This window comes from Haematobia irritans, chromosome 5 (assembly GCF_050003625.1).
Source record: "Haematobia irritans isolate KBUSLIRL chromosome 5, ASM5000362v1, whole genome shotgun sequence".
NCBI classification, from domain to species: domain Eukaryota; kingdom Metazoa; phylum Arthropoda; class Insecta; order Diptera; family Muscidae; genus Haematobia; species Haematobia irritans.
This window is the reverse complement of record NC_134401.1, coordinates 122,803,366-122,828,109: the sequence shown is the minus strand read 5'-3', so window position 1 is coordinate 122,828,109 and position 24,744 is coordinate 122,803,366. Positions and strand designations below refer to the sequence as shown.

The 24,744-nt window shown below is 33.4% G+C and overlaps 1 protein-coding gene across 1 annotated transcript in view; it reads left to right on the top strand.

The window, feature by feature from the left end:
• Mid1 (calcium-permeable channel component Mid1) overlaps positions 1-24,744 on the top strand; it is a 272,394-nt gene that overhangs the window by 150,593 nt on the left and 97,057 nt on the right. The window contains exon 3 of the mRNA XM_075311745.1: positions 2,870-4,633. Coding sequence (XP_075167860.1) covers positions 2,870-4,633 — 1,764 coding nt within the window. The remainder of the gene's footprint in view (positions 1-2,869; positions 4,634-24,744) is intronic.

Here is a 24,744-nt window from a genome sequence, read left to right as displayed (position 1 = left end):
GAAATAAAATTTTGGTAGATTATTTTTGGCTCGAGTGATTATGAACCGATATGGACCAATTTTTGTGTGATTGGGGATCGGCTATATATAACTATAGACCTATATGGACCAATTTTGGTCATATACTAACACCACGTTGCAAATTTCAACCGGATCGGATGAATTTTGCTTCTCTAAGAGGCTCCGGAGATCAAATCTGGGGAACGGTTTTTATGTGGGCTATATATAATTATGGACCAATTTTTGCATGGTTGTAGAGACCATATAACACCACGTACCAAATTTCCAAACAAAATTTTCGGTTTATATTGGGGCTATATATACTTATGGACCGATATGGACCAATTTTTGCATGGTGTTAAAGACCATATACTGACACCATATACCAAATTTCAGCCAGATCGGATAGGCTCCGCAAGCCAAATCTGGGGGTCCGTTTATATGGGGGCTATATGTAAATGTGGACCGATATGGCCCATTTGCAATACCATCCGACCTACATCAATAACAACTACTTGTGCCAAGTTTGAAGTCGATAGCTTGTTTCGTTCGGAAGTTAGTGTGATTTCAACAGACGGACGGACGTACATGCTCAGATCGACTCAGAATTTCACCACGATCCAGAATATATACTTTATGAGGTCTTAGAGCAATATTTCGATGTGTTACAAACGGAATGATAAAGTTATGGTGGAGGGTATAAAAAACATCTGACTACTTGCATTTGCCCTTACAGCTTTCTCACTTCCACGAGGTTTTTTAGTTCTTAGCACCTTTTTCTTTAATACAAACAATATAGAAGAAATTATTGGATTTTATAAATTTTTTAAATTTTACCTTTCGCTTGGACGGAGAATCGAACCGCGGACTATACAATTTTTAACACACTATCCACTGAGCTATGTAGGTGTTATTGTCATCAATAGACAGTTATCCATATAGCATAGCTTACGGCGCCGATTAAACAAACTTTATTTAACAGAAACATACATTTAGTTGGGCAACGTGGAGCAGTGGTTGCTACGACGAAACACCAAAAAGTTTTGTTTTTTTACATATATTCCAGATATGTTCGGAATATTCCGAAAAGGCTTCAACATTACATTCTAATATATTAAATGTTTTCTATGAAACTGTAAAATGTGTCTTATTAAAGACTTTAAGTCAGAAAAGAACAGTGCTTGATATAAACGAAATGGACTGTGTTGTTGGTTCAAAAATAATTTTTTTTTACTGAAAAAATAAAAATTTTGTAACTTATTGAGCAAAATTCAAAGGAAAGTAAAACTCTGGCCTCTAAGGCTAGAGTTTTACCTTCCATATCGGGCGAATGATTTATTTAGGAGCTTTATCCAAACCGATTTTGAGTAGATTTTTGAGCATAGATAGAATGTTGGTTGGTTGGTTCTGCTATCTCGGCAAAATTTCACTTAAATTTTGGCCTTCCTGATTATGAGAGCTTAAATTGGGCGAATCATATATATGGAAGCTATATCTAAATCGAAACAGATTTCAACCAAATTTGGCACTTGACGCAGATATCAAATATATTCTTTATGCAAAATTTGAAGCAACTCAATATAAAACTCTGGCTCTGGGGCCATATCGGGCGAAATATATATATATATGGGAGCAATATCTAAATATGAACCGATTTGGTTGATATTTTTTAGGTTTTACGAGACTCACAAATGTACGAGACTCGAATGTATGAAATTTGAAGAACATCGGTTGATGAATATATCGATTATGCCCAGATCGGAGATAAATATATATGCCAGTTATATCTAATTCTGAACCCATTTATTCAAAAGCAAGAAGGATTGACTTTGAGCCGAAGTCAGATCCAATGCCAAATTAGAGGACGTTCGGACTTAAACTGCAAACTATACTTTGCAAAAATACATCAACATACAGACAGACGGACATTGCCAAATCGACGATTCATAGAGCCACCGTGGTACAATTGTTAGCATGCCCGCCTTGCGTACACAGGTTCGTCGGTTTAAACTCAGTTTCCACCAAACACCCAAAAGATTTGCAGCGGTGAATTATCCCCTCTCAGCAAAGCTTCCCTAAAAAGGATGTCCCTTGTCATTGGGCTTAACATTGAATCGGCCAGCATTCAGGGATAAGAAAGAAGTTCACTACTGTGGTATCACAATGGACTGGATAGTCTAAGTGTGCTTGAAATATCGAGCTGCCACGATAGCTAACAAACTGGCAATTAAACAAAACATGAAACGTGCGTCATCTGTTTCAACCAGTGTTGCCAAAACGATATTAGCTAAAAAATCTCCATTTAGTTTCAGTATTGTCTAGTGCGTATATTCCGAACTTTGCCAGCTGTTGTTGATTTATTCATTTAATTTCTTTAACGATTTATTGAAAAATTGTAACTGAAATCATGTTCATGTTTGAGTTATGTGGACATCAGTTTTTGTTAGCGAGAAGTTCCCCAAATTCCTACTGTGAAATTAGACTACTACTCTAGAGGTTGACGTACCACCCATAACTGTGGACGTACCATATTTTAAAGATGGACTTACCACAATTTTAAGCATCCTGAGAGAGAGACTCTCTCTTTCTGTATAGGACTTAAGGCATTTTGTACTTTCTATCAATCGGTTTTCATTTCATTTTTTTGTTTGGTTATTTGTCTATTTTCGAATCAATTTTACCTCTCTACAATACCCATAGTACCATATAGTTTCCTTTGAAATGGTTGTTCACATCAGTTATCTTGAGGGTTTTAGATATATAATTTTTATTCCAAATTCTTGATATTCCATTTTGTTGACTTTTACAAACCACAATTTGCTGAAAATCTTTTACTAATTCTACCTTTATTCGTTCTTACTCTTTACAGGGTGAATGTTCAGCTGGTACACTGCCTGTTGCAAGGATCGATGAAGGCCCCGGTCCGCCAAAGTGTCTGAAATCTTGTAAAGACGAAGAAGACGAGGACGACGACGAAGAAGAAACGCCATTTACAAATAAGTTAAATAAGGATAAAATGATTAATAATAATAATAATACTGATAGCAACAACAACAACAACAACAACAAACATAAAACCAAAAAGGATAATAAACTTAATAATAAATTAGTAGGCTATACAACAACAACAAACACCTTTAGTATTAAGCTAAGAAATAGTCAGCCAACTATTAGTCATAGTTCCAACAATAACGACGACGATAACAAAAACATTGACGGCAGGACAAAGACGACAAATGCAAACAGCCCAGTTGCCGACAACACAAAGGATTCTCTAAGCCCTATCACAACTACAAAACTGCAAAAAAGTCAAAAACTCTTGAATCCTTTCAATTATTATCAAATACATAAGACCTACAACAACAACAATAACAAAATGACTAAAACAAGACGTAGTCATTTCGACTCCAATCAGGCACAACAAATCAAAAGGGCAACAGATGGTAGTGTTGCTGCTCGGGCGCCATTATCTCCATTGCCGTTGCCGGATACACAGGGATTGACATCAGCAGGAAGCAATGAGAAAAAGAATACCAGTGATAGCAATAACAATAATGTCACCAATATCCTAGATGTTGCATCAACCATGGCCCATACAGCTGGGCAGGATAGTGATGACATATTTGAATTCATGCATAGAATGCAACAAGATGCTGCTGAAACTACAGGTGGAGACAATAGTGAGCCTGAAGGTAGACCTCGAGCCAATGATGATGAGGATGATGATGATGTTGATGGAAATGTCGATGAGGACGATGAAATGGAAGATGATGAGGAGGATGTTGATGATATGGACGTTGAAGAGGTTGGAGGTAACGATGATATCGACTTTAATGTCCACAATGATGCTGCTGTAGCCGATAATGCTGCCTTTATAATGCAGTTGCAACAATTCCAGCAGCAGCACCAGCAACAGAATCAAGCCAACAATAATATCGTCAAAATGAAACTGACAGCTGCATCAAATGCTGGCGTTGGTGCCACCAGTCGCAGTGGCAGTCAACACTATGAATTGAAATATAATCACTTGCAATCCAATGGCCATCATAATAGCAACAGCAACAACCACAACAACAATAACAACAACAATAGGCGATATCAGCAACGCTTTCAGTTGCAGGTACAGGATGTGCCAGAAAATGACAACGGCAACACAAACCACAATCATGAAACAGGCAGCAGTAGTGACCATCTGCGGGCAAGACTGACAAGCCTCACCAGCCAAAGCCACAGTAGTAGCAGTGTCCTATTCGAGCAATTGCCAAAACGGAAATCAGAGTCGAAACAAAAGCAACAGCAACAACAACAACAACAGTGCCTTGAATATTTGGGCGATAGTGCCGAAACAAAGCCCCAGCACTTATGCACCCAACTCAACTCACCCGGCCACCTGCTGACGCAGTTACGCCATTTGCGTCTAAGAAATTGTTGCGAACGCAATGTCTATAGTTCCCTGCATACGATGGCCTTAAATGCCACCCTAAGTGGTGGTGAACAATGCATACGCATCCTAGAGGATTTAATCGAATTGGATGCACTGGCATCGCGCATCACATGCGGTTTAACAGAGATACTTTTTCGTTTCGATTGTCGCCAAGCGTATTCGATAATACATCAGTGTGAGGATTGTAAGGTAAGTGTAATGAAATCGTACATTCTCTTGATAGGCTTGGTTACACTATGAACGGATATAAAGGAATGCAAACAATTGACATGTGGCTAACGACTAAAGATGATGGAATTTTAAGGATAGCGATAACGACGATTCCCATATACAGATTTGACGACTAGAGCATCCCGAAGGCTTAGTTCTCATACGTTCTACATAAAATTTAGTATGTAGTGTCCATATTAAACCACAGGAACAGAACAAAATATAGCCAGTATTACCCTATAATTAGATTTCATAATGCGATTGTCAAAGGCCATACGTTTGACTGCCCATCTGTATGTTTAGTTTAATCATTTCGACTCAAAACCAATAGCAATTGAATTTGGAAAAAAATGGTTGTGCTTTAGATATAACTGCCATATATATTTATCATCCATCTGATTATAAGTTACGTGTTCATCTACTTATCTTCTCCAAGTTTTGACATTCCAATGTATTGCGAGTCACCTAAAACATACAAAATATCAGCCATATTGTTTCAGATTTTTATATGCCTCCTATACAAATTTTTCGACCGGTATGCATTTATAAGCCACAGAGGCGCGGTGGGCGGTCGAACTCTACTAACAATTGTAGATTTTTACTGTTTGGTAGAATTCTTGAAGTTTTGGTAAATTTTGCAACATATTTCTCTCTAGGTGTTTATGTGTTACTTCAATTTTATATATGACTAAAATTTTGTAATTTTTTTATAGAAATAAAGTTTAGAATAATTTTCTAGAAATAAAGTTTAGAACAATTTTTTATAAAACTAAAATTTTAACAAAATTTTCTATAGAAATAAAATTTCGACAAAATTTCTATAGAAATAAAATTTTGATAAAATTTTGTATAGAACTAATATTTTGACAAAATTTTCTATAGAAATAAAATTTTGACAAAATTTTCTATAGAAATAAAATTTTGACAAAATTTTCTATAGAAATAAAATGTTGACAACATTTTCTATAGAAATAAAATTTTGATAAAATTTTGTATAGAACTAAAATTTTGACATAGAAATAAAATAAAATGTTGACCCGCTATCACGTTTACTCTCAAATAACAACAAAAATAAGAATGTCTTTAGTGACATACGAAGTTCATGATGAACGCATTTGTAGTAAAATTTGCAAATTTAAAGATATACCAAACTGTATTGTGGAAGACACGAATTTAGTTACTTTTTATACCCACCACCATAGAATGGTGATGGGGGTATAATAAGTTTGTCATTCCGTTTGTAACACATCGAAATATCGATTTCCGACTATATAAAGTATATATATTCTTGATCAGGGAGAAATTCTAAGACGATATAACGATGTCCGTCTGTCTGTCTGTCTGTCTGTCTGTTGTAATCACGCTACAGTCTTCAATAATGAAGCAATCGTGCTGAAATTTTGCAGAAACTCGTCTTTTGTCTGCAGGCAGGTCAAGTTCGAAGATGGGCTATATCGGTCCAGGTTTTTATATAGTCCCCATATAAACCGACCTCCCGATTTGGGGTCTTGGGCTTATAGAAATCGTAGCTTTTATCCAATTTGCCTGAAATTTGAAATCTAGAGGTATTTTATGACCATAAAGAGGTGTGCCAAAAATGGTGAGTATCGGTCCATGTTTTGGTATAGCCCCCATATTGACCGATCTCCCGATTTTATTTCTTGGGCTTATAGAAACCGCAGTTTTTATTCAATTTACTTGAAATTGGAAATCTAGAGGTACTGTAGGACCACAAATACGTGTGCCAAAAATTGTGAGTATCGGTCCATGTTGTGGTATGGTCCCCATATAAAACGACCTCCCGATTTTGGGTCTTGGGCTTATAGAAACCGTAGTTTCTATCCAATTTGTCTGAAATTTGATATCTAGAGGTATTTTAGGACCATAAGAGGTGTGCCGAAAATGGTGAGTATCGGTCCATATTTTGGTATAGCCCCCATATAGACCGATTTCCCGATTTTACTTCTTGGGCTTCTAGAATCCGAAGATTTTATCCTATTTGCCTGAAATTGGAAATCTAGAGGTATTTTCGGGTCATAAAGAGGTGTGCCGAAAACGGTGAGTATCGGTCCATATTTTAGTATAGCCCCCATAAGAACGATCTCCCGATTTAACTCCTTGGGTTTCTAGAAACCGTAGTTTTTATCTGATTTGCCTGAATTTGTAAATATTCTGATATTTTAGGCTCACAAAAACGTGTATCGGATTAAGTTTTTATCGGTCCATTTGATAATGCCTCCATATAGACCGACTTCACTTCTTGACGGTGTAGAAGGCGCACTGATCATGAAAATTGCTTGAAACTCAATGTAAAATTTCCAGATTTTACTTCCACAGATTTAAGATTTCAAATTAAGACATTATTTTATAATTTTCTTGCACACTTACAAGAGATGTTAATGATTCCTCTAAAACTCAAACAAAAATGGTTCTTATAAATCCAGACCAGTCCTCATAGGTGAAATCTTTAAATTTATCGTCGGGAAGTGTCCTCAAGTCCTCAAGCCCTCCTGAAATTTCAAAGGAAACCCTAATATTTGGTTCATGGTAGTGTGTATTTAAAATTCGGCCCGGCCGAACTTAGTGCTGTATATACTTGTTATTCTTCATTTGTGTATATTTTTTCCTCGGTTTTAGTTAATTTAACTAACGTACACAAAAAATTAATAGAGTAGAGGAAACTTTCTCCAAACATAATAATTCCATGAACTAAAATAATGTTAAATTGGCTTTAGTGAAATACAGAGTTCACTTTTTTTGAGTGTATTATTGATTTAGCTGATTTTTCTTCATAAGCATTAGCCACAGTTAAATCCTCGTGACCTATGGCTCTTTTTCAAATTTCAGACTGAAACAAAAACTGTTTGTTAGAATGCTTGACGTTTTGGTAAATTTTGCAAAATATTTTTCTCCAACTAGGAGTTATATATGACTAAAATTTTGTCATTTTTTTATAGAAATAAAGTTTAGAATAATTTCCTATAGAAATAAAATTTAGAATAATTTTCCATAGAAATAAAATTTTTACAAAATTTTCTATAGAAATAAAATTTTGACAAAATTTTCTATAGAAATAAAATTTTGACCAAATTGTCTATAGGAATAAAATTTTGAAAAAAAAAATTCTATAGAAATAAAATTTTGATAAAATTTTCTATAGAAACACAATTTTGACATAACTTTCTATAGAAATAAAATTTTGACAAAATTTTCTATAGAAATAAAACTTTAACAAAATTATCTATAGAAATACAATTTTGACAAAATTTTCTATAGAAATAAAATTTTGACAAAATTTTTTATAGAAATAAAATTTTGACAAAATTTTCTATAGAAATAAAATTTTGAAAAAAATGTCTATAGAAATAAAATTCTGACAAAATTTTCTATAGAAATAAAATTTTGACAAAATTTGCTATAGAAATAAAATTTTGAGAAAATTTTCTGTAGAATTAAATTTTTGAGAAAATGTTCTATAGAAATAAAATTTTGACAAAATGTTCTATAGAAATAAAATTTTGAAATTTTCTGTAGAAATAAAATTTTGACAAAATTTTCTATAGAAATATAATTTTGACAAAATTTTCTATAGAAATAAAATTTTGACAAAATTTTCTATAGAAATACATTTTTGACAAAATTTTCTATTGAAATAAAATTTTGAGAAAATTTTCTGTAGGATTAAATTTTTGAGAAAATGTTCTATAGAAATAAAATTTTGACAAAATGTTCTACAGAAATAATAATTTGAAATTTTCGGTAGAAATAAAATTTTGACAAAATTTTCTATAGAAATAAAATTTTGACAAAATTTTCTATAGAAATAAAATTTTGAGAAAATTTTCTATAGAAATAAAATTTTGAGAAAATTTTCTATAGAAATAAAACTTTGACATAACTTTCTATAGAAATATATATTTGACAAAATTTTCTATTTTGACCAAATTTTCTATAGAAATAAAATTTTGAAAAAAATTTCTATAGAAATAAAATTTTGGTAAAATTTTCTATTGAAACAAAATTTGGACATAACTTTTTTGTCAAAATTGTATTTCTATAGAAAATTTTGTAAAAATTTTATTACTAAATTTTATATGGAAATACAATTGTGACAAAATTTTCTATAGAAATAAAATTTTGAAAAAAAATTCTATAGAAATAAAATTTTCTATAGAAATAAAATTTTGACAAAATTTTCTATTGAAATAAAATTTTGACAAAATTTTCTATAGAAATAAAATTGTGACAAAATTTTCTCTAGAAATACAATTTTGACACAATTTTCTATAGAAATACAATTTTGACAAAGTTTTCTATAGAAATAAAATTTTGAAAAAAAATTCTATAAAAATAAAATGTTGATACAATTTTCTATAGAAATAAATTTTTGACAAAATTTTCTATAGAAACAAAATTTTTACATAACTTTCTATAGAAATATATATTTGACAAAATTTTCTATAGAAATACAATTTTGACCAAATTTTCTATATAAATAAAATTTTGAAAAAAATGTCTATAGAAATAAAATTTTGGTAAAATTTTCTATTGAAACAAAATTTTGACATAACTTTTTTGTCAAAATTGTATTTCTATAGAAAATTTTGTCAAAATTGTATTTCTAAATTTTATATGGAAATACAATTTTGACAAAATTTTATATAGAAATAAAATTTTGAAAAAAAAAATTCTATAGAAATAAAATTTTGATAAAATTTTCTATAGAAATAAAATTTTGACAAAATTTTCTATTGAAATAAAATTTTGACAAAATTTTCTATAGAAATAAAATTTTGACAAAATTTTCTCTAGAAATAAAATTTTTATAAAATTTTCTATAGAAATAAAATTTACACAACATTTTCTATAGAATTATAATGTTGTCAACATTTTCTATAGAAATACAATTTTGACAAAATTTTCCATAGAAATAAAATTTTGAATAAATTTTTTATAGGAATAAAATTTTGACAACATTTTCTATAGAAATAAAATTTTCATAAATTCAATATCTTAAAAAAATAATTTACGTGTTAGGTCATACTATCAAAGTCAATTGTAAGTAAGTAAGTTCTCACTTTTTATAGAAGTGGCAACTTTCCCATGTTAGTGTTAGCTAAAATCGTTAAAAAAAATCGTACTTATCACAAGATATATGCCAAAATAGGTATGTTTAGATATAGCTCCTTATAGAACGATCTCCCGATTGGATTTCTTGAAGGCTTGGAAGCCTCAATTTTTATTCGATATGCTTCACATTGTAAACCTACTCATTTTAATCCAAGGTAGCTTATCGCTAATGAATAAAGTTAATTAAACTAGGAAGGATCTATACCACAGAAGCACCTACCCTATAGTTCTTAATTTTGTACTAATTAAAGGTGTGGTTTTACCCGATTTGCTTGAAAACTGGAACAAGGAATTTTCTCAACCCAAAATAAATGTGACCAAACCGGTTCAGATCAGGCTTGTCTTCACAAACACCAAAATCCTAAATTGACGGTAACAATATGTAACGGATACGTTCACGAAAAACCGAAACGGATTGTTCACGAATAAATAAATCGGATTGCCACTTTAACATATAACTCTTTTTTCAATTTCAAACTAAAACAAACCCTATTTTTAAGTTGTTAATGGCTCATCATGGAATGGGAATTATTAATTCTTATTTAGTTTTATTTAAAAAGTTTTTTCTTGCAAAACTTACGGTATATCGTCTATAACCACAAGCATACATATTGTATGAATTTAATAGTAACCTCTCTAATACAACACAAAAGGAAACTAAATATAAAAAACAATAATGTACTATTACGCAAGTAAACGCTTGTTCTCTTTAAACCGATTTGGTATTGTACCCTCTCAATAATCATTATAATCATTACCATGTCATTTTGAAAGAGTAAGAAAATGTTATCCTGCAAAAATTTATGGCTAGTAGTTTTCGTAACAGATAACTCTCGTGAGAGCAGTTAAATGACACGGCATGTGGCCTTAAACATACCTATTATAAAATCATTTTCTGACATTTTATGTTGCCCTGGCAACGATTGTAGTACCATACTACAGACAGGACAGGAAGTGCCGGAAGCAAAAATGCCAGCAAGCAAAGCACCAGAAGGCACCACAAACTGTGTGATAATATCCGTTTATGCCGCAACTTAATAATTAATTTTGTAATTTGGATCTTATTTTCGGAACCGTCTTCACTGAGGCACACAAACGATACAAAAGAAAACGAGTAAATAACAGAAACCAAAAAAAAAACAAACGAAACAGAGAACAGAAACGAAAAATGTTGCACAGCAAGGCAGACACAACATAAAATAAAATCTTCCTGATTTTCAGTGTCTTTTTTATGGTCACGGCCTTGATGCTGGGTTCATTTTGCCTTTCGTTTTATTTTTTTTTTTTTGTGGGGCGATTCTGTTTAAATTCATTTTGTAAATAGGTTTTTTTCATAATTTATAAATCTTGACTGTAACAAAGCAAAAGGCCAAAAAACAACACGAGCCAACATAGAAACATGCTGTGAAATATCCCCTATACCCATCCGTATTCTCTCAGTTTTTACCACGCAATTTTATGTCCTTAGACTTCCTTATTGGGAAAAGAGCTAAAACTTTCTAATATAAAGAAGAATGTCAGAGTAGTTCTTTATCAAACCGGATGTTGGAACATAGACAATCACTGACACACAACACACACACACGCATACGCACATTTACACCCAAGAAACATAACATTTGGATAGGTTTCGAAGAGTGAACTTTGTGTGTGGTAATGCCTAGATGTGTTTGTGTGTGTGTGTTGGTATATGCGGATTTTATAACAAATCAGAACACTGCCTTAGTGTTCATTGCAAAAAAAAAACAGCGGCGGTAGGAAGATAAACTGGAATATAAAAAAACATCCTTAGCCTTTATAGCAATAGCAACAAAAAGGATATCCCCTTACCCCATGAAACATTTTAACTAACGGTCAGAATTTTTTAGGGTAGCTTCTTTTTTGTCTTCTTTTTTATATATTCCCCCCCTCAAAAAAAAACCTTCGTATTTCGATAAAACAGGCACTGACGTTTGATATAGGCTGTTCCCTAACCCAGCAGGAGTTTCCTCTAACATTTTTCCCCACACGACAGTCTTCTCGAAAGTTGCCTAAGTCAATTACTAACATTTCATATTTACGGCCATCTGACAATAGCCCAAAACTGGTCAAGTGTCACACATAAAAATAAGGAAATCTCTTTGGTGAAAAATTTCACTATACAATGACAAATTACGGATCGAATCTATGCCTTATTCATGTTTCTATTTATCGAATAGTGGGAATAAATGAATGAATGAATTTTCAATAAGGGAAATAGTAGTAGGCGTTATAGTACTATGACCCTTTTGGACAAATTGAGGACCATATTATTACTGTCTTGCATAAATTCAAGAGCATACACTTACAGTTCGTTTGAAAGAAAAAAGTTTAGATTCTGTCCTTTAGGTCTTCAGTAAAAAACAAGTGGTTTGAAAGTTAACAACATTTTGATGAATTTTTTAAATTTTTATGAAATTTGATTTGCTTGAGAAAATGGGGCAACCATTTCGATGGAGCATTTTTTCTAAATTTGATTACCATGCGAAGATGGTTTTTCTTTATTGAGAAAATTTAGGCTTTCCATTTTTATAGAATTGAGGAAAAGCTCATGTCATATGGGGCGGCTATTTTGTATCCTTCTATGTCACAATTTTGATACCCACCACCATACAATGTTCAAGGGGTTATATAACTTTGCCATTGCAAAATATCAATTTCCGACTATATAAAGTATATACATTCTTGATCAGGAAGAAATTCTAAGACTATATATAACCATAATTGTTTGTCTGTCCAATTATTACAATCATGCTATAAGGTTAGGTTAGGTATAATGACAGCCCGATATTTTTAAGCTCACTTATGGCGATTTCGATTGAGAAATAAGGGGCAACATTCTCGAAATTGATGGCAAAATATGAAGGACACTATCATAGATTTTGGACCCTGTATCCCTCACAATATTATGAATTAACAATAACTTTGGAATGACACTGTCATTTGGGCGAAAATACAATGAGGAAAAAAGAAGTGTAACACCAAGGCAACATATTTTTTGTGAATCGAAAACGCCATTAGACTATCTAGTCCATTGTAATACCACAATGGTGATCTTCTCTTTTATCACTGAGTGCTGTCCGATTCTATGTTTTAGCTCAATGACAAGGGACCTACTTTTTATAGCCGAGTCTGAACGGCGTTCCACATTGCGATGAAAGCAATTAGCAATTACACGCAAAAAAAAATTTCTTTCCTCCCAAACGAAATTTTAGACAAACAAAGTTCGTTTCTAATTTGCTTTTTGCTTTAAGGAAGTTTATTTGGAAGAAAAGTATATGCCGTTTGTGATAAACGTTTACTCTTTTCCAGGATGTAAAAACAATTTCATAACGACTAACTTAAACAAGTATATACGGCCGTAAGTTCGACCAGGCCGAATCTTATGTACACTCCACCATGGATTGCGTAGAAACTTCTACGAAAGACTGTCATCCACAATCGAATTACTTGGGTTGTGGTATCTTAAAACTTCTCAACATCGTTTTCTAAATTGTGACTTAGTCCATACGTGGTACACACAAAGAAAATTTAATTAAAATTGAGCCAACAAAAATTTTTCATTGATACAACGAAAAATTTTCATTAAGAAAATTCGTTATAATAACGAAAAATTTCGTTATATCAATGAATTTGTTTTATTGGCCCAATTTTAATGACACATTTCATTAATATAACGAAACTTTTTCTACCAGTGTAGAGAGCCAGAATTGAAATATGGGGGTCGCTTATATGGGGGCTAAATACAATTATGAACTTGATATGGACCAATTTTTGTGTGATTGGGGATCGATTTATCTGATGGCTATATATAAGTATAGACCGATATGGACCTTGTTAGGCATGGTTGTTAACGGCTATATACTAGCACAATGTACCTAATTTCAACTGACTCGGATGAAATTTGCTCCTCCAAGAGGCTCCAAAACCAAATCTTGGGATCGGTTTATATGGGGGCTATATATGATTATGGACTGATATGGACCACTTTTGGCATAATATCATATACTACCACCACGTACCAAATTTCAACCAGATCGGATGAATTTTGCTTCTCCAAAAGGCAGCAGAGGTCAAATCTGGGGATCGGTTTATATGGGGGCTATATATAATTATTGACCGATTTATACCAATTTTTGCATGGGTGTTTGAGGCCATATATTAACATCACGTACCAAATTTCAACTGAATCAGATGAATTTTGGTCTTCCAAGAGGCTCCGGAGGTCAAATCTGGTGATCGGTTTATGTGGGGGCTATATATAATTATTGACCGATTTATACCAATTTTTGCATGGGTGTTTGAGGCCATATATTAACATCACGTACCAACTGTCAACTGAATCAGATGAATTTTGGTCTTCCAAGAGGCTCCGGAGGTCAAATCTGGTGATCGGTTTATATGAGGGCTATATATAATTATGGACCGATGTGGACCAATTTTTGCATGGTTGTTAGACACCATATACTAACATCATGTAACAAATTTCAGCCGGATCGGATGGATTTTGCTTCTCTTAGAGGCTCCGCAAGCAAAATCGGGGGATCGGTTTATATGGGGGCTATATGTAATTATGGACCGATGTGGACCAATTTTTGCATGGTTGTTAGAGACCATATACTAACACCATGTACAATATTTCAGCCGGATCGAATGAAATTTACTTCTCTTAGAGCAATATGGGGGCTATACGTAAAAGTGGACCGATATGGCCCATTTGCAATACCATCCGACCTACATCAATAACAACTACTTGTGCCAAGTTTCAAGTCGATAGCTTGTTTCCTTCGGAAGTTAGCGTGATTTCAACAGACGGGCGGACATGCTCAGCAATATTTCGATGTGTTACAAACGGAATGAAAAAGTTAATATACCCCCATCCTATGGTGGAGGGTATAAAAATATGAAATATATAAATCTTATCCAATTTTTTGGCAATTATGCAAAATTACATTTATGGTTTATCGGCCGATAATATGTTTTAGAGTTTTAGAAAAATTTGAGCCATTTTTATAAGTTTTCCACCTAGCAGTGGTGATGTTACAAGGGAAATCACTATGCTTTGGTCATTTCTAATCAAATCAGAAAATGACATATATGGGGGGCATTGTCTAAATCTGAGCCGATTTGGACCATTTTCAATTTCAAGTAAATCGGAGTGAAATTTGGATTAGGGTGCTCATATGTGGTTGATCCATTTCCCGTAGGGTGCATATCGTTCAAAAGATATATATGGTAGCTCTATCCAAATCTGAACTGATTTCAACCAAATTCGGCATGCGTAGTAAGAATGTTAATTACACTCCACATGCAAAATTTCAGATATATCTGAGTAAAATTCTGGCTTCTATATGAGCTAAATTAAAATCTCGGCATGCATAATAAGAATGCTAATTAAGTCCATTTGCAAAATCTCACGTACATGGGAGTAAAACTCTGGCTTCTGAGGCCATACCCAGCAAAAAAAAAGCGTCGCCAAAAAGTAATGAAAATGTTCTTTTTGGATCCGAAAGTGGTGCAAAATTGACGCAGAACATGGGCTTGTCATAGGACGGAAGTCCTCCATTTCAACAGCTGTTGCACTGAATTTGTGTGTGATACGAATTTTTTAGGTGTGATACGAATTCAATGTTTTAGATGTAAATTAAAAAATTCTGTGATATTTTGCCAAATAAATAATTTTTATAGTTTTTTATGATTTTGAATGGATTCTAACGCTTGTCGGAAACGTTTGACCTCAAATATTTTCAAAAATTCACAATTCTTCTGATGGGATTTAGCATTTTTTTTTTCGACAAAGTTTTAATGATTTGTACCATTTTGTGAATTCTTACTCTGTTTTTAACTTATTTGAAGCAAAAAAAGTTAAAATTACCCATTACAAGTATGAAAAAAAAAACAAGTTATAAAAAATTGAATTAAAATAACTTCCTGGGTAGTTAAAATAAAGAACATCATTGGGAGTGCATCTTTTGGAAGTGTTTTTAAAGTATAAATGCATATCGGTCGAAAGATAGATATATATATTAGAGCTATATCTAAATCTGAAGATATTTCCTTCGAAATCATTGGGGTTCTATTCTGATTCAAAACTCATACTTGTGTCAAACTTTAAGTCGATTGGACTAAAACTGCGACCTAGACATTGATCACAAAAATGTATTTACAGACAGACAAACATGGCTAGATTGACTCAGGGGTCAACCCTGAGCATTACTGCCAAAGACACCCTGTGTTTATCTCGTCTCCTTCTGGGTGTTGCAAACATATGCACTAAATTATAATACCCTGTTCCACAGCGTGGCGTAGGGTACAAAAACAATACGTATCAATTGAGTTAAATTATCCTCTTTTAATCGCACTATTTGAATAAAATATCCGCGGAAATATCGACGCGAAAAGCAAACTTTTAAACATAAATTTAAATTTCGAAATTCCACAAATTTGTTTCATGCACAAATTGTGTCTTGTTTCAAGAAAACAAAAGCTTCTTTAAAATAAACTGTAAGGACAAAATATCATCATTGAAGAGATTATAGACTTTTGGGGCAAGGAAAAAATCAGAGAAATGCGTCCTCTATGCTGAGCAAAACTCGCATTTGAAGTTTTATCCTCAAGACAAAAGTTTTTTAGTATAGCTATTCCATCACGATTTTCTATATCTGTCTGTAGATAAAGTTTGAAAAAATCTTAAAAGTGCATGTTCAATTGTCCTCAAAAACCACAATTCGAGTTTTCATACAAATTTTTACGTCGACTTGCAGAAAATTTCTACTCACAAGTTTGCCATTCACTTTAGCATATTCAAAATAGCAAAGTGGAAAGAAACTTTAACCGCCGACCAGCTGAGAACAAAGACCAATGGCACTTTTGGCTTGGAAAATTTCTTTATATTGCATTAACTACATATTATTGCATTAAATAACTATTCAATTAATGGTCATAATGTGAACCAGCTTATAATATCGATAACCAAATTATGGTTTGCTCTAGTCACTGCCGAATTCAAAACTATGATTCAGCACAAAAAAATAATATGAACGCACAGACGAATTGTTTTTAATAGTCTTGGAATTTGATTTTAAATTGGCTGCTATACCATGAGACTTTTTGATAAGAATATCCCATAATTTGTATACCCGTTGAACCGTATAAATATTTGCATTTAAACAATTTCTTTTTAATCAAAACAATTATTTCAAATTTCGTTTGCATCTACAAAAACTTGCTTTTTCTCTGCAAATAAAATAAGCCAAGCAAGAAGAATGGAAGGTCCTTGCACATATATACAAACATAGACTTACCATGGACTAAACGCTAACTTACATTTATTTCAATTTATTGTGGCGCACTCATAAAATATCCTTAAAATCTGTTTGTATTATTAATTTCCTTTTGCATTTGGGGTTTTGAGTGCCACGGAAATGGCGACAACAGCAGCAGCAGCAGTAGCCACGGCTTAAGGATTTCTCTTCAGTCTGATTTTGCATCTTGCTGGCTTCTCTCCACCGTATCCAATGTTATCGCAGTCATAATAGCTGCACTTACAATTGTATTATATTTAATTGCGCTCATTAGTGTTTTATTGTTGTTGGTTGTACAAATATTTCCGTTTGACATTTTGGGGCTAAAATGCCCCCCCCCCCCTACAGGCAGTGGCAAAAAATGGATCTTGGTGAGCAACTGAACCAGAGCCCAAGAGGATTTTTTTTTCGAATGCTGTGAAACATTTTTGTTTGATGCTTTCAGAGATTGTCCCTGAAGTTGTTTATTTCATTATGCTTGAAACTATTACAATGTTTTTTTTTCTTCTAAAATTAAACAAAACGAATTTTTATAACCCCTAGGTGAAAGCTATAACTCTCTGGTTTTCACATTTTCATTTGGCAAAATTTTAATTATTATTTCTATGAGAATTATACTAAAAAAGGATAAAATGAGAATTTTCTCCAGCACACATTAACTAAGAAATGGGACACAGTTAATGCAACATTATTTCATTTGAATTTATGGAATGAGTCACAAAAACAGGACATAAATAAAATTTCCTTAAGTACTTACATAAAGCTCTACTAAAAAAAAATTAATCAAAACATAAAAATTATATTACGAGCCTTTAAAAGGACATTATTCAGGATGTATTATTTTCCCTCCCCCATTGATAACAAACTCTTCATGGGTGTCGCATTTAAATTTTCGTTTTTATTCATCGAAATATTGGTCACTTGGCATTTCTTCCTGTCTGTGTGTAAATGTTTATCGGAAACGGAAATTAAAATATTTTTGTGGACTTGCTTTGTCGCATTTCTGTCGCTCAAGTGGTAATAAAAATAGTAGTAGATAGTAATAAAATGCTATCAGCAGTAAAATGTCTTTTATAATTTTGGTAGAAGCCAAGATGGAAAGAAGGTCTTTTTGTAAGGAAAATTCTTGGGAAAATTCCATCTGGTTACTGAACAAGATGAAAAAATCAACACTGAAGAAACACAAGTGAGCAAGAGCTGGATAATTATGACACCCTACAAAAATGATGGTGTAATGGTTAGCATATCCGACTTCCACATAGAGGACCGTTGCTCAAGACCAAATCTGAAGTTTCACTGACTTTTTATATTTTTCATTGCTACTGTGGTGACTTACGATACAAACAGTTTGCGCATTTGTACAGTGCAACAATTATTGTCATAAGCCCAAAGATTTTATACACAGAAGATGTATTTCTATAATACAAGGATTGTTTTATCTGACCACAAGTTAATAAATATTTCAGTGAAATAGTTTTGTCCTTAAAGAAAATTCCATTGAACTGAGAACAACTTAGTTTTAACAAGTATATACGTCCGTAAGTTCGGCCAGACCGAAACTTATGTACCCTCCACCACGGATTGCGTAGAAACTTCTACGAAAGACTGTCATCCACAATCGAACTTTTGCACGGTACGTAGAGAGCCAGAATTAAAATATGGGGGTTGCTTATATCGGGGCTATATAGAATTATGAACTTGATATGGACCAAATTTTTATGTGATTGGGTATCGATTTATCTGAGGGGCATAAACGTAGGAAGGCCTCTGGGGAAGGGGCTTAGACCCCCCAGAAAAATTTTAGCCCCCCCCCCCAGAAAAATTTTAGCCCCCCCCCCCCAGAATTTGAAACTCTATTTATGATTTTCCATTTTTCAATAAATGTCAATAGTTTTTTTTAATTTTTAGAAAAATAAAACAAGTATATACAATTGCACAAAGTTCCGCTAATGACTTTCATGAACAATCGAATTACTTGGGTTGTGGTAGCAGTTGCAGTTGAAGTCAGATATTTATGAAATAAAGCTGTGGTTGAACTTATGATTGATTTAGTTTAGTCAATTTAATTTAAAAAATAGTAATTGATATTAAAACATTCTTTCATAAATTAATATCTTAATAATGCTTCGAAAAAGCGTTGCCTAAAAAGTAGTGAAAATGTTCTTTTTGGGTCTAGAAGTGGTGCAGAATTGGCGGAGAAGCAATGAATGTAATATGAGCTTGTCATAGGACAAATGTTAACCGTTTCAACAGCCGTTGCAATGAATTTGCATCACTTCTTAAGGTGAGATCCGAATTCAGTGTTTTGAATGTGAATTAAAAAATTTTGTGATATTTTCCCAAATAAATAATTTATATATAGATTTTATGATTTTTAATGCATTCTGACGCTTGTTTGAAACGTTTTTCCTCGAATAATTTCCAAACTTATCGATTTTTCTATAATGGATTTAGCAGTTTTGTGGCAAAATTTGAATAATTTGTACCAATTTATTTATTCTTACTCTTTTTTTAAACTATTAAAAAAAAAAAGAAACAAAAAATTACACATTGAAATATGAAAAAAAATGAAGTAGTTAAAATAATTGAGGACATTTTTGGAAGTACTTTTAAAGTTGTGCCTTTAGAACAACTCACAATTTTCTTGCTGGGAAAAGTGTGGAACTACTTTTAGTTGCTTTATTATAAATTAATTGTCGAGTTATTTTGATGTCCAATTTTTTATTCAATTTTATGAAATAAAAAATTAATTGAACCTATAAGTTCAGTCTATAAATTTTTAGCTAGGGGGGCTATAGCCCCCCCCCCTCCTAGGAAAATTTTCTAGCTACGCTAATGCTGAGGGGTATATATAACTATATACCGATATGGACCTAGTTAGGCATGGTTGTTAACGGCCATATATTAGCACAATGTACCAAATTTCAACTGACTCGGATGAAATTTGCTCCTCCAAGAGGCTCCAAAACCAAATCTCGGGATCGGTTTATATGGGGGCTATATATGATTATGGACTGATATGGACCACTTTTGGCATGGTTTTTACATATCATATACTACCAGCACGTACCAAATTTCAACCAGATCGGATGAATTTTGCTTCTCCAAAAGGCACCGGAGGTCAAATCTGGGGATCGGTTTATATAATTATTGACTGATATGAACCAATCCCTGCATGGATGTTGGATACCATATACTAACATCACGTACCAAATTTCAACCGAATCGGATGAATTTTGCTCTTCCAAGGGGCTCCGGAGGTCAAATCTGGTGATCGGTTTATATGGGGCCTATGAAATTTGCTTCTGTTAGAGCAATCGCAACCCAAATTTGGGGGTCCGTTTATATGGGGGCTATACGTAAAAGTGGACGAATATGGCCCATTTGCAATACCATCCGACCTAAATCAATAGCAACTACTTGTGCCAAGTTTCAAGTCAATAGCTTGTTTCGTTCGGAAGTTAGCGTGATTTCAACAGACGGTCGGACGGACGGACATGCTCAGATCGACTCAGAATTTCACCACGACCCAGAATATATATACTTCATGGGGTCTTAGAGCAATATTTCGATGTGTTACAAACGGAATGACAAAGTTAATATACCCTCATCCTATGGTGGAGGGTATAATAAATAAATATCAAAAATAATTCAATGTCAACGATAGATTTTATTTTTTATCTTGACTTTGTTGTCAAGTTTTCAAAAATGAAAGTTTTCAAAAATAGTTAACGTCGTTCAAGAATTTATTTGAAAAAGTACTTTTATTTCAAAAATTGCCAATGTTATGTATGTCAATTGCCTAGAGTAAAATTCTAAGTCGATTTAGGAATGTCGGTCTGTCTGTCCATGTTGTTTTGTGCCCTAGATACAGCTCGCAATTTAAGTCCGATCGTCTTTAAAATTGGCGACGGCTCTTACTTTGGCTCAAAGGCAATGTCTACCCGATCTGGAAGAAGACTTACTACTCTGGTAGAAAACTTACTCGTGAGCTGAACATATCGCGAGATATGAACATATCGACACATATTAAAAACTGAGCTTGAATTAAAGCCAGTTAAGATCCAAAATGTTCAAGAGTTCACCGATGCACTTGCCAAAGAGGTCAGTTGAAAATCTACACCTTCGATGTACCACTAGAGCTCAAATGCCGCCGATGGTAATGGTGTGGGCAGTAAAATTCTAAGTCGATTTAGGAATGTCGGTCTGTCTGTCCATGGTGTTTTGTGTCCCAAATACAGCTCGCAATTTAAGTCCGATCGTCTTGAAAATTGGCGAAGGCTCTTACTTTGGCTCAAAGGCAATGTCTACCCGATCTGGAAGAAAACTACTACTCTGGTAGAAAACTTACTCGCGATCTGAACATATCGCGAGATATGAACATATTAAAAACTGAGCTTGAATTAAAGCCAGTTAAGATCCAAAATGTTCAAGAGTTCACCGATGCACTTGTCAAAGAGGTCAGTTGAAAATCTACACCTTCGATGTACCACTACACAGAAAAAAAATTTCACGAAAATTTTTCCAATTGAAATCTTATTTGAGTTTTAAAAAATATTCAATTAAAAATTTAATTGAATCAATAATTTTTTTTAATTTAAATAAAAATCAATCACACAGTTTAATAGTATCAATTAATTTTTTAATTGAATCAATTAATTTTTTATTTGACTGTCAATTAATTTTTTAATTGATACAATCATTTCTGTGATTGAAGACATTTCAATTAAAAAATTAATTGGATCAATTAATTTCGTGATTGAATCAGAAAAAAAAAATGTTTGTGTGTAGAGCTCAAATGCCGCCGATGGTAACGGTGTAGGCAGCTATAATGGCCGATGGTCGCTCCCCGCGACCATAAAACGTAGAAAAATGTCATAAAGTCTGTATTGAAGCCTTTGACAGACAAATATTTCGGCTGTAGACTTTTCCATCAGGACTCAGCATCATCGTACTCAGCACGCGTAAATCAAGAATGGCTTAAAAAGGCCGCCTAATGTCCATAAAATCTCAGGATATCACTCCGTTGGACTTTTTCTTCTGTGTCATTTTGGAGAGTTGGCACTACTAAATATCAAGCATCTCAAGATGGTAATATAGTGCTTAAAATTGTTGTATTACATATCAGGAACCCTGTATATGTATTAGCCGGTTTTTACAAGTGGTCCTGCTCATAACTCATTTAAAAACTTAACAAATTGGAAGTGGGGTAATATGTACTATACCTACCGAGTTCCAAAAATTTCGTCTCCATCATGTCTACGAAATTGTCACAGGACGTGCCCTTTGGAATGAGTACATCGCGCGTGTCTCAAAATGTAAATATACCCCGTCAATGGAAAACCGATGTCCCATCTATACGTTTTGACCAGAACTGGGACTGGTTCATACACACAAACAGGACTCAGCATCATCGTGCTCAGCACGCGCCAATCAAGAATGGCTTAAAAAAGCCGCCCAATGTCCATAAAATTTCCGGATCTCACTCCGTTGGACTTTTTCTACTGGGTGATTTTGGAGAGTTGGCACTAAAAAATATCAAGCATCTCTAGATGGCGATATAGCGTTTAAAATTTTTGTATTACATATCAGGAACGCTGTATATGTACCAGCCGGTTTTTACAAATAAAAAAAACCACCCAATGTACATAAACTCTCCGTATATCACTCCGTTGGACTTTTTCTTCTGTGTCATTTTGGAGAGTTGGCACTAAAAAATATCAAGCATCTCAAGATGGTGATATAGCGCTTAAAATTGTTGTATTACATATCAGGAACCCTGTATATGTATCAGCCGGTTTTGACAAGTGGTCCTACTCATAACTCATTTAAAAACTTAACAAATTGGCAGTGGGGTATTATGTACTATACCTACCGAGTTCCAAAGATTTCGTCTCCACCATGTCTACGCAATTGTCATAGGACGTGCCCTTTGGAATGAATACAAGTCGTGTCTCAAAATGTAAATATACCCCGTCAATGGCAAAGCGATATCCCATCCAAACCTTTTGACCAGAACTGGGACTGGTTCATACACACCAGGGAATTGTCCTGTATCGATCGGGTTGAACCATTTCCCATAGGTTTGATGATTTTGGTATTGTGTCCGAGTTAAAGTAACGAAAAATTATACTAAACATACATTTAAGACGCTATTCACATTTTCATGTTAGTTTATCGTACATAATAGTAGGACATAAATCCTATTTGCTTAGTTTATTCATCTGGTTTCGTCATGTACAAGTAATAGCAAACTCTTTCATTGTTAAAGTAAAAAGCATCATCAAATTAAAGTTTAGAATGTTTTTGTTTAGCTTTATAGTCAAGTTTTAAAAAATCATCCATATTAAGGACGATTTCATTCGCTATATTTCAAATTAATGGTATATCTTTATTACTTGTGTTTGACTCGATTTCAAATGTAATGGAAAATTTTATTTCCTCTTTAAAAACAGAGTCACATTTTTGTGTAAAACTGTTAAGTTTTATTTTTGCTTTCTGTTCCCACTCCTTCACAATTTGAACCAAGAGAAATGATAAATATGAATTTTATGTTTTTTATTTTTTATTATTGAATACAGTGCTGTCCAGGTATTCATGCTCTGGATATATGTGTAGTGCTCTTTTGACATGATTTTGATGGCCCTTTAGCGATATTGAAACCCAAGAATATACAAACATACAAATAGTAAATCAAATTGCAAATAGTAAATCCCATATTCAGTTAACCCAGTGTTGGAAAATAAAACTCTTTGCATTTAGATAAAAGAAAAAAAAAAACACATACTTTCTCACACACATACATTCAAACATTCGCACTCGTGTACTAACTCACCGATAGCAAATATTTAGAGACATGAATTGGAATACAAATTTTTCAAATCCTCGTGTTCTCTTAAAGCACATTTTGTCATCGACATTTCTATGCTTCCTTCTTTGCTCAGTATTCACTTCATTGTTTCGTTGATTTGTCTCTCTACTTTCCACTGATGATTTTTACTGATGGTCTTATTTTGTTATTTTGCCCAGTAGGCCAGAAGGTTTGCAGGCTCTAAAAATCAAGCAGCTGTGTGGTAACTTGTGTATGCTCTGCTCATTGAATAAAAATGTTGTGCCCTATTTTCTACTCCCACATAGGGTTTTCATACTAGAGCAGTGGTACAAACTCATACTCATACAATGTCTTTTTTTTGGAGAGTAAAAAGTGAGAGGGGAATATACGAACTTCATACAATGAGTATGTGTATGCGATTCTCTGCGTGCGAGTACGAAACGAAAGTCAACGATTCATCCAACAAGCCAGCTACTAGCCTATGTATTCATCTGTTCACCCATATATGAAGGGAATATCTAGCTGTTAATCAGGTGATAGAAACCAATGACTCTCACTTTCATTTGAAAGCCAAATACTAACATACACAAACAAACACTTCCATATACACATAAAACAGCTGAGGCACGCGCTCCACATCCGCACTTTATAGAGCAATAGTTAATTGACAAATGAGTACTAAGAAAAGATAACGAAAAAGAGACAGAGGGAGAGCGAAATAAAAAGAGTAATTGTATTGAGAGAAACTTCACAGTCATACCAAACTGTGAGAGTATAAAGTTTCATATATCTCTGAAATAAAGCTT